The sequence below is a fragment of the Diplotaxodon limnothrissa genome, linkage group LG14, assembly GCF_057381915.1.
Source record: "Diplotaxodon limnothrissa isolate DT_005_m linkage group LG14, D_limnothrissa_male_GT1.1, whole genome shotgun sequence".
NCBI classification, from domain to species: Eukaryota; Metazoa; Chordata; class Actinopteri; order Cichliformes; family Cichlidae; genus Diplotaxodon; species Diplotaxodon limnothrissa.
In genome coordinates this window covers 40,948,231-40,962,340 of record NC_140609.1, presented here as the reverse complement: position 1 = coordinate 40,962,340, position 14,110 = coordinate 40,948,231, and the positions used below count along the sequence as shown (strand labels likewise).

At 45.9% G+C, this 14,110-nt stretch overlaps 1 protein-coding gene across 1 annotated transcript; it reads right to left on the bottom strand.

The window, feature by feature from the left end:
• Positions 1-511: 511 nt before the first annotated feature.
• LOC146619533 (P2Y purinoceptor 14-like) lies at positions 512-3,723 on the bottom strand. Its single transcript, XM_085371120.1, has 3 exons — positions 3,604-3,723; positions 3,243-3,502; positions 512-1,217 (listed from the first exon to the last, which is right to left on the bottom strand). The coding sequence occupies exons 1-3, from the start codon at positions 3,721-3,723 to the stop codon at positions 512-514; spliced, it is 1,086 nt and encodes a 361-aa protein (XP_085227246.1).
• Positions 3,724-14,110: the final 10,387 nt, after the last annotated feature.

The following is a 14,110-nucleotide window of genomic DNA, read 5'->3' as shown; positions in this document are numbered from 1 at the left end:
GGTTCAGGTGAACAATAACATAATGTACATATTTACAGTTTTTTAAACACATGGGTTTTTATGCAGTGGTTTTACGGGTCCAGTTCACCTGAGACCAAATCGGACTGCTTCCTGTAAATGAGCTTGAGAAGAGGCTAGTTTGGACGTTTTAAAGGTACATCAGTGCAGGAGGAGGTCATAAAATGTCAAAACCTCTGAGATATGTTGGCTTGCAGTTTAGCTGTCCATCAGGGATCATTTATATTCATAGAGTTAAAGAAGATAGACGATAAATAGTTGCTAAGTGATGAAATTCCTCATCTATTAAAAAATACTTCAGTGTACTGACATGACTTTTCTTAATATTTAGGCCTTTGATAGCAAACAGGAACGTTTCAGTGCAGGTCTCTGAAAAGCCCGACGTGGTACCACCCCGTGTCCTGAAACAGCTGGTCCCAGCAGGCAGCTTTGGCACATAGTTGCAGTTTTTAAAGCTCACATTCATCACAGTCGTTCGTGTGCTAGCTTAAAGCTACAGCACGCTGGTCCTTGTCGTTGGGGTGAGCGATAGCTTCCTTTTGATGGAGCTCTGCGTATCGCTGCTCCTCCTGTCTGCGTTCGCTGCGACCGTTGACACCTCTGTAGTGGCTAGTGCATTCTTGAGGCTCAACCTGGCCCGGAAGGCCTTGCAGAAGATGAAGTAGATGAGCGGGTCCAGGCAAACGTTGAGAACTGACACAAAGACCGCCATTTCCTTCACGTAGAAGAAGACCTGGCTCCACGAACAGTTGCTGGTCTTGGATGTGTAGGCGTAAGGAAGACGAACCAGGTGGTAGGGGACAAAGCAGACGCAGAAGACGCTGACCAGCACCAACATGTTTCTGCGTGATCTGGCGAGCTTCTTGGACCCGATAGACGCAGGCTGCTTCTCCTGTGCCACTGAAAGCTTGCGAGAGGTTTTGTAGTAGAAGAGAACCAGGCAGACGAGGACGGTTACAAAGATGGTGGCCGAGAAGACGTGGATGATTTTGTAAAGCACGTTGAGCTCTTTACTGTGCATCTCATCACAGCTCACTTTTGTTAGTGTTTCATATACCGGCTTTTCTGTTATAAGAGAGACCAGGATGTAGGAGCTCGTCACAGTGATGAGGAAGACCCAGGTTAGGATGGATGTTATCTTAGCACCTCGTACTGTCTGCAGCATGTGATTTCCCAAAGGGTGGACGATCTTCAGGTACCTGCAGGGAGGAGAGAGCTATCAGTGTGTGAGTCAAACCAACTCTTTCACCTCCTGAAAACCAAAGACTAAGCATGTTCATCCAGTGTGGACTCATGTTCTCCCAGCCTGCACTTTCCACCGTGTCTGCAGCCACTGCCTGTTGGATGATTATGCCCCAAAGAAAAGCTTTAACCTATAAGCTTTACGCACAAAGACTTCCTCTTCAGGAAGGCAGGAGGAGAGGGAGCATTTCAATGAAGACAGGAAACCCTTTATTCACAGGGACATGGCTGATGATTGACATTTCAAAGTAGACTGATAACTAGATTCTAGTCTGTTCCCCCAAAATTTGAAAACTACTTCATGTCCAGAGTTGTTTGGACTCACACTGTTACCAGATCCAGATCTGTGTGATTCAAACTGGAGCCGCCTCTTATTAAACTCACTGTGACAGGGATACAGCGCTGTATGGGTTCACTGAGTCTGACAGGGGTGTGAACACGTGATCTACCGTATTTGTCGGACTATAAGGCGCGCTTAAAATCCTTTAATTTTCTCAAAAATTGACAGTATGCCTTATGTATGAATTCTGGTTGTGCTTACTGACCTCGAACAGATTCTATGTGCTACACGGCGCTCAAACATCTGTCGTAGGCAGGAGCCTGGAGGACGTGGAGGAAGCACGAAGAATGAGTTGAGTAAAGTTTGACTTATCTGACTGTTTTGTTTCGCTGAATGCGCCTTATAATCCAGTGCACCTTATGGTCCGAAAAATACGGTAATCTGGCTGTTTCAGCTTTCCTGGGTTTGGGGTTTTCCATTGGTCCGTCTCAGAGTGGGTCCAAAACTTTTCAGGTCCAGCAGTAACAGCCGAGATCGAGTGGAGATGCACCACAGTGGTTTAAGCAAAGTCAACAGTACACAAATGTTAAATGCAGATGCACCGATGGTGGTGTTTCACTACTTAAATGACCCTTTTGATGTGTGCGTGTTTGTGTAATGTGTGCAAACGTGCTGAGTCCGTGATGAACTCTGCTGTTGATTTCATTCTGCTGCTTCAGCTCTGACCACAGAGGCAGAAGTAGCATCGAGACCACATCCTTTGCTTTTCAAACACGTATGACAGTATCCTGCTGATACCTTTGTGCAGCTGCAGAGACAACACGCAGCGTCGCACTGACCGCCCTCAGGTGAACTGACAGCTGCTAGGATCAGGCTCATGTCTACATCTTTACCTGTAATTTCCTCCTGTTTAGCTGAGAAGCCAGATGAACTGTAGCCACACGAGTTCATAAAATACATGGTAGCCCTCCTAAGTGATTCACTGCTCACCTGGTGGATGTTACAAAGTCTTACGATCCACCTGGTGAGCACCGCCCCGCCCAGGATCAGGTTAGGGTTGTATTTTTGGACTCCGGGGTACCTGGAGAGGTAACGCGCAAACGCCACACTGGATTTGAACCCTACTCATGCTGCTGTGACCTAGTTCTCGGGCGATGGCACTAATCGCCGCGGCGCGCCTGCACATCGTGAACTGTTTATGGTTTTTACAAAAAGAATCTGTCATGTATGCAGGTGGCACTCAGCTCGGTGCCATGACCCGAATAAAAGCCAGACAAACGTAACCACGTTCGATTTCCTTGAAATTTAAGTTGACACAGAGTGATGACAATCATCTACCACAAGATAAGAACCCACATCCTATCCACTGTTGGTGCGCTGAAAATGTTTACAGCAGACACAAACGTGTTACAGCCTCGGCGTCGTCATCTCGCTCAGCTTTGTTTTGGATTGTTGGGGATTTTTTGACTTTTGGCGTCTGTTTTCGTTCCCTCTCTGTTCCCTGTTTTTTGTGGTTTTTTGTAGTTTTCTTTCTGTCCTTTGAGATTGTCTCCACCTGTCCTCTGTTCCCTGCTGGGTCTCATCTGATTATTTAAAGTCCTCTCTTCTCTCTAACGCCTGTTTTTTCCCTGCTTTCGCATGTTTGCCTCAGTTGTGTGCAGTTCTTTGTCGGACCCCTGGAGTGTCCTGATTACGTTCCCACCTGTTAGCAGCGATGAAGCCCATGAACATGATGCTGGCGTACATGTTCAGGTAGAAGGCCGAGGCACCGAAGTTGCAGTAGACCTTGCGGATGATCTCAGACTTAATGTTGGCGTACTTCATAATTCGCAAAGGGAGGCAGAGGCTGATGAGGAAGTCGGCCGCTGCCAGGTTCTTCAGGAAGAGGGTGACGCTGGACACGTGCCGCTGACCCCTGAAGAAGTAAACGTTCAGGGTGAAACCGTTGAGGAACAAACCGACCTGCAGACACGGGAGGGACAGGAAGGAGGTTTGCATTATTTAGTCAAAGTTTAATATTTATTTTCTGCCACATCATGAAGACAGAGAGGACAGCGACTCACTAGAAACACCAGGGTGTAGATCACCATGAAGAAGATGTGGGCTGAGGTGTCCTGGATGTCTTCATAACAGCTGGAGTTACTGTTGTTGTTTCCGGAGGGGTCGAAGGTCGAAGCTGCCATGTTTCCAGGTCTGGAAAGACCAACCCGGGTTAGACGGTGGTTAAAACAGAGACGGTCACCACGGGAACTGCTGAAGGCTAAAAGGGAAGTGGTACAACACATGGTTACCAATCGTGCCTTTTTCAGGAGGCTGCTGCTCTCACGCCACCTGAACAAATGTGATGCTAAATAAGAGGAAGCTTTTAGTAATAACCAAAACAAAAACTTGTGGTGAAAGGCGGCGAAAATCACAGACGGCCAAAGAAACTGGATATTTAAAAACAGCAACAACGCTGATGCAGAGGAAACAGAGGTAACTGGGATTTTTCTAATACAGACCTCCATCCAGACCAGATTCAAACATGTGAACATAAATCACACCGTGAACAGCAAACGGATACAAAGAGAAACTCAAACTATATACATGCTGAACAGGTGAGGAGAAGCTGACCTGCTGTAATGATATTTCATCATTTAAGCCATATTCACACAGGACAGCTCCTTCCTCCCTGCAGCCGTCAGACTGTACCAACAAACACAGATGTTTACATCTGCGCTGCAACTTGCACTATTTTATCAACCGATTCACACTACAACCAGGGTTTGCCTCTTAACTGTATTTAATTTTATTTTATTTAATAAGGGTGCAGGACTCTGTTTTTGGTAACCATCGCCCTCGATGTAAATATGTAAAAACTGTGTATGTTTCTGTCCTGTGTCTTGTGTACTGTTTGTTTGTATTTGTGTCTTTCTGGCTGCTGTGACACCCACATTTCCCCCCAATTAAAGGATGATTCTATTCTATTCTATTCTATTCTATTCTAACATTGTTTTAATTCCATATTAACGTGCCCACACACGCTTTTTTCTAACATTTGCAGATACTTATGTTAATATTTGACACCAGGTCTTATTTTTGTGCTCAATAGTGATGACATCACTCGACCGCGCCTGTGATTAGAAAGAATGATGCTATGATGCCGTCTGGGGCGGCGACTCTACGCCACGCACTGTGTGGATGTGGAGAAACGTGCTGTGGTCGTCCCGTAAACTCCTGCGTCACACATCAGCGACGCTCTTTTCACCTCTAAAAGGTCACTGAGGGTTTTTTTATTTACTACATGATTAATGTGACGTTTCTGTTTGACCTGAATCTGATTTTTTACCTTATCATGTTTATTTATATCAAACCATTTTTAAATCCTGTGGAGGTGCGGCTCAGATTCTCACCACAGCCCAAAACAGTCACATCATCAGCAAATGAAAGTCACTTTAGAAAACCTTGTAAATATCATTGATGTGTGGTAAACACAGAGTGGACGTGTTTCCAGAACCACAGATTTGTTTCCTTCGGTGTAATTTCTCATCTCTTCTGTGAGATGTGTTGGCGGTTGCGTTGTACACCTGACACACCTGCACAGTGACACAATGGTCTGTCACTGCAGTTTTTCTGCGCTGCAAACACGGCCTCGTAGCTGTGCAGCAAACAGGACAGCTGACAGCAGCAGCTGCGTTACTGCACTCGTCTCTGTCAAAGTCAGCAACATGTGGCGTGATGATGATCATTAAATCACCTGTGCCTCTCACAGAGCAGCGCGTCTCCTCCTGACGATCACAGCGGCTCAGACTTTCCTCCCGGAGGAGGAGGAGGAGGGCTGTCGGTCTGATCTCCTCATCGATGCGACGATATGTGACCTCACAGAACCGATCGCTCTTATCTTTTCATCGGCCCGTCTCTTCACAGGTCAGAGACGCAGGAAGGATCCTGCTAGACTGCGTTGACCTACTTACTATCATGAGCTTATCTGACCTCAGATCAGCACCCGTCTGTGCTTTTATTGCACAGTGTTTGTTTCATGTGTTCCACTTTTTTAATGATGTTGTTGTTACTGAAGCGGAAAGATCACTGCACAGCTGGGACTAATCACACATAATAAGACGAGGGGAAGCAAAGCTAGATACACTGACATGAGACTTTCAAAGTAAAACAGGGAACACAAGACTATCAAAGACACTGACGAGAGCTGAGACACAGAGACACGACGGTCTGAGGAGACAGAGGGACTCTACGAGGGACACGGGGAAGACAAACAGAAACTGAGACTGTAACACAAGCAGAACCAAAACCATGAAAAAGAATGAAAGAGAAAATAAATTAACCACAAACCACAAACACTGAGTCAGAACACTCAGGACCATGACACACAAGTCTGATATGAACCTGTGAGGGCTGCAGAGCAAACACCACGGCAACAGGCAGCCCCGTATCATCATCATCATCATCATTATTCTAGAAGAAGGGATGATTGATTTCTCCACAGAGGTCTCCCTCCCTCTCTGAGCAGCTAATATAAAATCAGCTGATGCTGAGGTTTCACTCGTGTGACTGAGAGGACCGGCGGGCCCACACCCCCTCTTAAACTCTGCAGACCTTCACACACTCGAAATCTGAGCTGATGTTTCACGCCTGTTGATGTGGCCGTTCACACCGACTGTGCAATTTTGCAGGAGGAACGTGAAACCAAACTTGAGTCTTCAGAGACGAACAAACACATCTGACCAATCAGGTCACTGCATTTGGCAGCAAATCAAAAGCCCATACTGAGTACAGCAGAAACAGGGAAATAAGCGAGTTTGACCTCAGACAAACGACTGCACGCTGCTCTCAAACTAGTTATCAGTTTCATCGCTCGCTGTCCACAATCGTTTTTTCCACAGTGGGGTTTTTTAGGAAAATGTTCAGCGAGTGTATGTAAGTCGATACGTTTCCATTTGAAGAATTCAGCCTGTAGTCTACGCTCTGACCGAGGCGTTGGCCTCACGGATGTCGATGTGGGCTTCGTGCTGTCGGCCTGTTTATCGCTCTGACTTCACTGCTCTGTTAAACGAGGGCTTTGGGTCCTGTGCGTGGCCCTGAGGGCTGAAACGCTCGTGTCTATGCGACAGGTCGACGCCGTTTTCTGTTTCTAATCGCACAGGTGACCCTGCAGGACTTTTAAACTAAGGCTGAAACAGCAGACGCCATCATCTGCAGGGTTGGGGCTGTTGTTTTCCTTACAGGTGTTTCCAGTTCAGGTATGTGTGGTCATGTGACGCAGCTGTTGGCAAACATGCAGAACTCGCCCTGTTTGTCCCTCCACGCTAACGTTTGTATTTGAACACACAGTGGCTTTAAAGTAAATGAAACCTCAATCTGTTTGTGATTGTGACTGCAGATATTTCCAGCTCTGACGTTTCTCTCCTGACCAATCAGCTCAGTGCTCTCTCTGCTCTGTTACATCAGCACCGCGAAGCTGCAGCTTGTGGTCACAGCGGCTTAGTTACCACAGTGCGACCCAGTTACAGAGAAACAGCAGCCACCGCTTATCGAAACTTCATGAGAATCTTTTTATTGGCAAAGAAAACATTGTTTAAAAAACTATTTCCAGATGTGACACATCAGCAGCAAAGTTTCACACGCAGAGAGGGTCTATTTTCTCTGGTGAAACCTCGTTCTGATAGTCGACTAATCAGATCATCATCCATTGGACGTAAAACTACAGCTTATTGCACCAGCAGCATCTGCTCTTATATAACTATCATTAGCTTACAGCTTTAAGTGTTTAAGGTGCTAACTAACAATAAAGACAAGATGATAGTTTATTAAAGTTTAATGACATTTGCAGATTGTTTCGGTAAAGTTTAATAAACTCCTTGCTATCTAAAATATAACAGGACACTGGAGTAAACTCTGGAGCATCTCACACTTCTGATAATCAGTTGTCTGCTTGACGTTTATTCAGCTGTGTAAAAACTATAACTTTAATCTCAGCCAAACAGATTTACTCAGGAACAAATAAAATACTAAAGAAAGCCAAACAATAACATTTGTAAGTTATCTAAGTGACTCATATATATGTTTAACCTGACTAGCGAAAGACGGCGGTGGGTTTGAAAACGATTAGTCGGGAGTCCGGTGTTCTCACGGCTCTAGTGACCTAGCCCCCGGCTAGCTATCGAGCTAGTGGGTAACAGACGTCTCTGAAAACGTCGGAGCGCTTTTGAAAATATGTGGTGTCCTGATAAACTGAGCAGATATTTGAGGTTTACACAGCTACATTCTCGCCTGAAAATATGTTAAACATTTATTTTGTGACCCAGAAAGAATAATAAGAGTAATATTAAAACTAACTAGCTGCCGCCATTGTTGGAAGCTGCGCTATGAATTCTGGGACACAGTTTCTTCTTCTTTGTGGTTTAACGGCAGCTGGCATCCTTGTACATGCAGTGCTGCCATCTTCTGTTTCAGTCCGTTATTACACTCTTAAATCCTGCTACTTATTCCTGCGTCTTTTGTGATCTTACAAAGCTTCAAACGACGCGTCGACGATTTTGATAGTCGACTAATCGTGGCAGCCCTAGTCACAACGCTGCGTCGCCACCGGTAATGTCTCCCAGAAGACTCACTGACATGTCACTGACAACTAAACCTGTCCTCAAACATCACTGTGGTGTCTGTGTGTGGTCGACAGGGAGGATTTGTGCTTCAGCAGGAATCTACGCCGTACCTGCGTGAATCCGTCTGCACCTCACGAGAGATGCAGGTACACGTTGGGTCGACGCAGCCCGCAGACCATCCACACTCCGCTGCATTTCCAGCTACTTTTTCAACCACAGATTTCAAATGTCAGTGAGAGGTCAACAATCATGGTCTCAATATTAGAAATACTCATCACAGCATCAGTATAAGGACGTCAGCCCATTCCCAGAGGGAGATCAGACTGTCGGTATGGACGTGAGGGAAAAACAACAAAGTGGAAAATCCTGAGGGACAAATGTTTGACCACGAAAATAACCAAGTACAAGACGTCCCAGCGTTTCATGTTTTTGTTGCACATTAAACACCAGCACGAGTAGAAACGGCAGCCGTGATGTCGGCCACACTCGGTGCCGAAGTGCAGATCAGGCCCGACAAGCGGACGATGGGAGGAGGTCGAGGGTTGCTGTGGTGACCAGTAAAAAGAGCGTTGCGTCAATCTGCCACAAATTCACATCAACTGGCCTCATCATCAAAGAGCTGCGGTGCAGTCCGCCATATTAGAAGCTTTCAGTGAGCAAACAGCGTGTAGGGTATAAATCACACCCAGACGGCGTGATGCCTCGCATCCACTTACTCCAGCACACGTGTCTCCAGACCGGGGAGGGGGGCGCCAGAGAGCCCTGATGGGACCCTCACAGCCACGGGGACACCTTCTTACTGTGAGGCGACAGCACACAAACGCAGCCAATAACCAATCAGTTACCTCGCAGCTAAAACGCTCACATCCATGGTTCTCATTAATGATGGACAGCAGAGGAAAGCAGATGTTTGGATGTTTGCACCTCTGTGCAGCCTGCAGGCCAGGAACCACTGAACCACATTAAAGATGCCACCTGTGAGACACAAGCTTGTGCGCGCCGCGAGCAGTGAAACCACAGGAAGAGAAGCTCCCATCGCTACATTCTCATCCCGAAACCAGAAAACATTTTCCTTTTTTCACTGTTTTCACACTTTCAGATCTGTGAGCAGACACACTAATACCAACAGGTTCTGTGTAAATATAGCTGCTAATCACAGCGTTTAAAGGCCAGACATGTGACATGTAAGCATATCGGTGAGGTGGGGTAGAAACAGCAGGCTTACCTGCAGCACTGTCCCGTCTGCGCGTCTTCACGGAGAATCTGTGAGAAACCCTTTATGACTTCCTTCTGCACAGTTTATATGAGCAAGGCCAGGCCACACAGAGAGAGGGAGGGCGGTGGAGGAAGCTGGTGGTTGCTGCTGTGCTGACGTCCTGCATGCAGCACCGTTCCTCATTTGCAAGTCAAAAACACACACCTATTTTTACCAGGAAGTTTTCATTTTTCCAGAGAACTTTATTTGAAAGAGCTTTGCTCTGAGCGGGTCTGTTGTGTGCGACAGTGATCCTCTGAAAACAACAGCTGCTGGAAACAGACTCAGTCAGACACACAACCCAGAACCAGCAGGTAAACGCGGCTAAAGGTTAACCAGCAAGCTTTAACACAGATCAGAGTCGACTCGTAAATGTCCCGTGACTCACAGTGTTCGTGTTTTCTTATTTTCAATCTGCAAACTTAATTCTGTTTCTATTCGGCTTACACGAGTGTTGAGTGTGAGCTGGGAGTGCCTGTCAGTTATTCAAAGCCGGTTCTGGGTCCAGCACATGTGTCAGAGGAAGCGCGACATGTCGCTGCTTGTTGAAGGTTTCTGGTTTTTAGCAGCAGAGTGAGCGCGTGCTGTGTTTTAAACACTATGCTGTTGCTATGCTGGCCTTCAGCCCAGGAGGATCTGATTAGGAAATGAACTTGATGGCTGAATACCCATAATGCTCCTCCCTGTGAGACATACGAGCTGTGCAAACAGACACTAGTGCAGGACGGTGAAACCACAGAGTGTAGATCACATTTCTGGTTTTAAATTCTATTAGGAAGTGCTGAAGGCTGGTGCGAGTCCAGAGTTTACATCTGCTTTTGCAGCAGCTTACTGGACTCAGTGTTTTCTCTCTGTATCTAATTACAGACTGGTTCAGATTTCACAGCTGTTTTGGACTCGTATCTGCTTCATCCTGTTTTCAGATTCCCTCAGACTGGTGTGGAACTTTGGGATGGTTTCACATCCTGTTTTGGAGCATCTGCGATGACTTGCCGTGGCCACACCGGCCCTCTGTTTGTATTCCCAGGCTGACTCCAGGGCTCAGTGTGTTTTTGTTTTGTTTTGTTTGTTTGTTTTTCGTTGTTTCCAGTTCGTTTGTACTGTTTCCAGTTTAGCCTCACTTTGGCACAGATTTTGGACCAAACTGAAGTGATCGGCAGCAATCTCCCACACCAGCCTATTAACCAACCAAAGACCCAGACAGACTTTTAATTCATTTGAAAGCCTGATGCTTCGCCTCGTCCACCCCAGCTGTAAAACTCAGAAACCAGTCTTACTTGTTATCATCTATCGTCCACCTGGGCCTTACACAGAGTTTCTGTCTGATTTCTCAGACTTTATATCTGATTTAGTTCTCAGCTCAGATAAAATAATTATTGTGGGTGATTAGACTCAATTGGATTTTCTCAAAATGTAAAATCACACTGGAGATCACAGGTGTCGAACTCCAGGCCTCGAGGGCCGGTGTCCTGCAGGTTTTAGATGCGTCCTTGAACCAACACAGCTGATTTAAATGGATAAATGACCTCCTCAACATGTCCTGAAGTTCTCCAGAGGCCTGGCAATGAACTAATCATCTGATTCAGGTGTGCTGACCCAGAGATCTAAAACCTGCAGGACACCGCAGGGACCCCTGATCTAGATCTTGTTTTAACATACGGCAAAGAAACTGAACATTTAACAGTGTTTCCTGAAAACCCTCTCCTGTCTGATCATTTCCTGATAACATTTACCTCCTCACTACGTACGACTCTGGATACTGTAGCTCCTGTGAAAACTAAGGTCTCTAATCAGAAGTACCTGACTCCGTGGTATAATTCTCAAACACGTAGCCTAAAGCAGATGACTCGTAATCTGGAGAGGAAATGGCGTGTCACAAATTTAGAGGATCATCATTTAGCCTGGAGAAATAGTTTGCTGCTTTATAAGAAAGCCCTCCACAAAGCCAGAACATCTTACTATTCATCACTGATTGAAGAAAATAAGAACAACTCTATGTTTGCTGTTATAGTCTACAGGCCTTTTAGGGTCACAGCTTTAAACCTTTACTCAAAAAGCATCTCTAGACCCAGCAGTCTTAGCTAATTATAGGCCAATCTCCAACCTTCCTTTCATATCAAAAATCCTTGAAAGAGTAGTTGTCAAACAGCTAACAGATCATCTGCAGAGGTTTATTTGAAGAGTTTCAGTCAGGTTTCAGAGCTCATCACAGCACAGAAACAGCTTTAGTGAAGGTTACAAATGATCTTCTTATGGCCTCTGACAGTGGACTCATCTCTGTGCTTGTCCTGCTAGACCTCAGTGCAGCGTTCGATACTGTCGACCATAATATCCTATTAGAGCGATTAGAACATGCTGTAGGTATTACAGGTACTGTGCTGCAGTGGTTTGTATCATATCTATCTAATAGACTCCAGTTTGTGCATGTAAATGGAGAGTCCTCTTCACACACTGAGGTTAATTATGGAGTTCCACAGGGTTCAGTGCTAGGACCAATTCTGTTTACATTATACATGCTTCCCTTAGGCAGCATCATTAGAAGACATAGCATACATTTACACTGCTATGCAGATGACACCCAGCTCTATCTGTCCATGAAGCCAGATAACACACACCAATGAGTTAAACTGCAGGAATGTCTTGGTTTTGTTGTGCTTGTAGTTTTTTCTGGTTTACTCTGTGCTGGGTCGCCTGTTTCCCCTCCTTCCTTCAGCTTGTTGTTAGTTTGTTTCTGGTTTTCACTTTGATCTGTTGCAGCTGACGCATTTAAGTTTGATTTAACGAGTTTAAAGTGCTAAAAATAAAGCTGTGGCCAGCAAGTAGCAACAACTACCCACAGTCTGTAATATTTTTATATTCTACATAGATCTGCTCTGTGAAAGTCTCTCACTGGAGTAGGTGTCACACAATTGGTCGGTTTGGTGCAGGAAAAGAGTGAAAGTCTGACTCGGAGAGCCTGGATAAACAGAGGCCGCTGATAACCACCGTCAGCATAGCTGCTGTCTCTGCCTTTGGTCGACTGGGCTAACACAGAGGCAGCCTGGCTGCGTCTGTCCTGCTCTGCAAGCTGGTACCTAATGTCCTTTAATGCACATATTAAACACATATGTAAGACTGCTTTCTTCCATTTGTGCAACATCTCTAAAGTTAGAAATATCCTGTCTCAGAGTGACGCTGAAAAACTAGTTCATGCATTTATTATGAATCCCCCCTTTAGTTACGCTGCAGTAGATCTAGGCTGCTTGTCCTATAGGAGATTCCCATGATGCACTGAGTGTTTCTTGTTTATTCACTTCATTTTTCTACACCTCTCTGCATTGTGTTATCATTAGTTATTATTAACCGCTGTCTCTCTTCCACAGCATGTCTTTATCCTGTCTTCCTTCTCTCACCCCAACCAATCGCAGCAGATGGCCCCGCCCCTCCCTGAGCCTGGTTCTGCCGGAGGTTTCTTCCTGTTAAAAGGGAGTTTTTCCTTCCCACTGTCGCCAAAGTGCTGCTCACAGGGGGTCATATGATTGTTGAGGTGTTCTCTGTATTTGTACTAATATGGGGTCTTTAACTTACAATTTAAAGGCATTAATGAAACTGTTGTTGTGATTTGGCGGTGTATAAATAAAACTGAATTGAATAGTGATAGGTTTGATACCATCAAACAGACGAGGGGGAAGACCAGGTTACTGAGAAGTGCATATGGGTATAATAATCTGTTCCCACCATCACCTCCACCTTGCTGCCACAATGAATGCCTGGTTTCAGATTAAAAGATGCTGATTTTTTCTCTTTTCCAAAGAAGAGAGGAAAGAGTTTTAAATAGATCTCGTCTTCCGTTCACAGATGGGAGAGCCTGACTGTTACCCTATCAGCCTGATCTCTGCGCAGCACAGAGGGAAATATTCAAACTGCCTCAGGCTGGTTTGTCTCTGCTCTGGAGGGCAAACTGTCAGGACATGTTTTTGGAATAACGATCATGAAGAAATCTTTCTACGGGGATTCTCGGTGGGTGCATGTGGAGGCAGCCTAAGATCGGTTGTAGAGGTGCAGCGGAGAAAAGGCTCGCTTTAAGATAAATCTGATTATTAAAGGTAGATTTTCCATCATCGGCTGGCTGTGATCTCTTCACCTGTGCGGTGACAGCGACAGGTCTGGCCTTGCTCTCAGCGTTCACCTTATCTCCCCATCTCTTCCAAGTAATCGGTGGGTGGAGCTGACCCGGTGATTAAGGATGCAGCTCACCTGAGCAGGTCGGGCAGCCCTGCTGAAAGCTTTCACGGGCTCTTCTCCTCTCTGTCATGCTGGCTGGCTAATGGAGCGTTCGGTTTCTCTTTTGATTTTGCACGCACACAATCGCTCTTTGATTCTCTGACGAAGCTCGGCACTGAGCTGGAATCTGTGGGAGGATTCGGTAACGGCAGACAGGGAGGTAGATGTTTGACTTTCAGATGAAGTCATGACCCCTGCCTGGTCCCGGCTCCCCCTCCCTCTCCCTGTGTCTCTCTGGTGTGAGATACTCACTGCAAACAGTTCTGATGTGATGATTTTGAAAATGCTGCTGCTCGAGGTTATATGCTGATGGCTGCTGTACAGGAAGGAGGAATTCCTCAAATGATACTAACGAGCATCATGAGCTTAACCTGAAGCTCCAACTCCCGTCACTGCACACTGTCCAAGTTTATCCTGCACGTCTGCTGCTGTCATTGCTTTATCACATCTGTC

Bases quoted from the DNA above. Each gene is read 5' to 3' on its own strand.
- LOC146619533 (XM_085371120.1), bottom strand. From the start codon at position 3,723: ATGGCAGCTTCGACCTTCGACCCCTCCGGAAACAACAACAGTAACTCC. The intron at 3,503-3,603 runs GTGAGTCGCTGT...CCGTGTCTGCAG, and splicing joins TCTACACCCTGGTGTTTCTA to GTCGGTTTGTTCCTCAACGG. The intron at 1,218-3,242 runs GTGGGAACGTAA...TCCTCCCTGCAG, and splicing joins GGCTTCATCGCTGCTAACAG to GTACCTGAAGATCGTCCACC.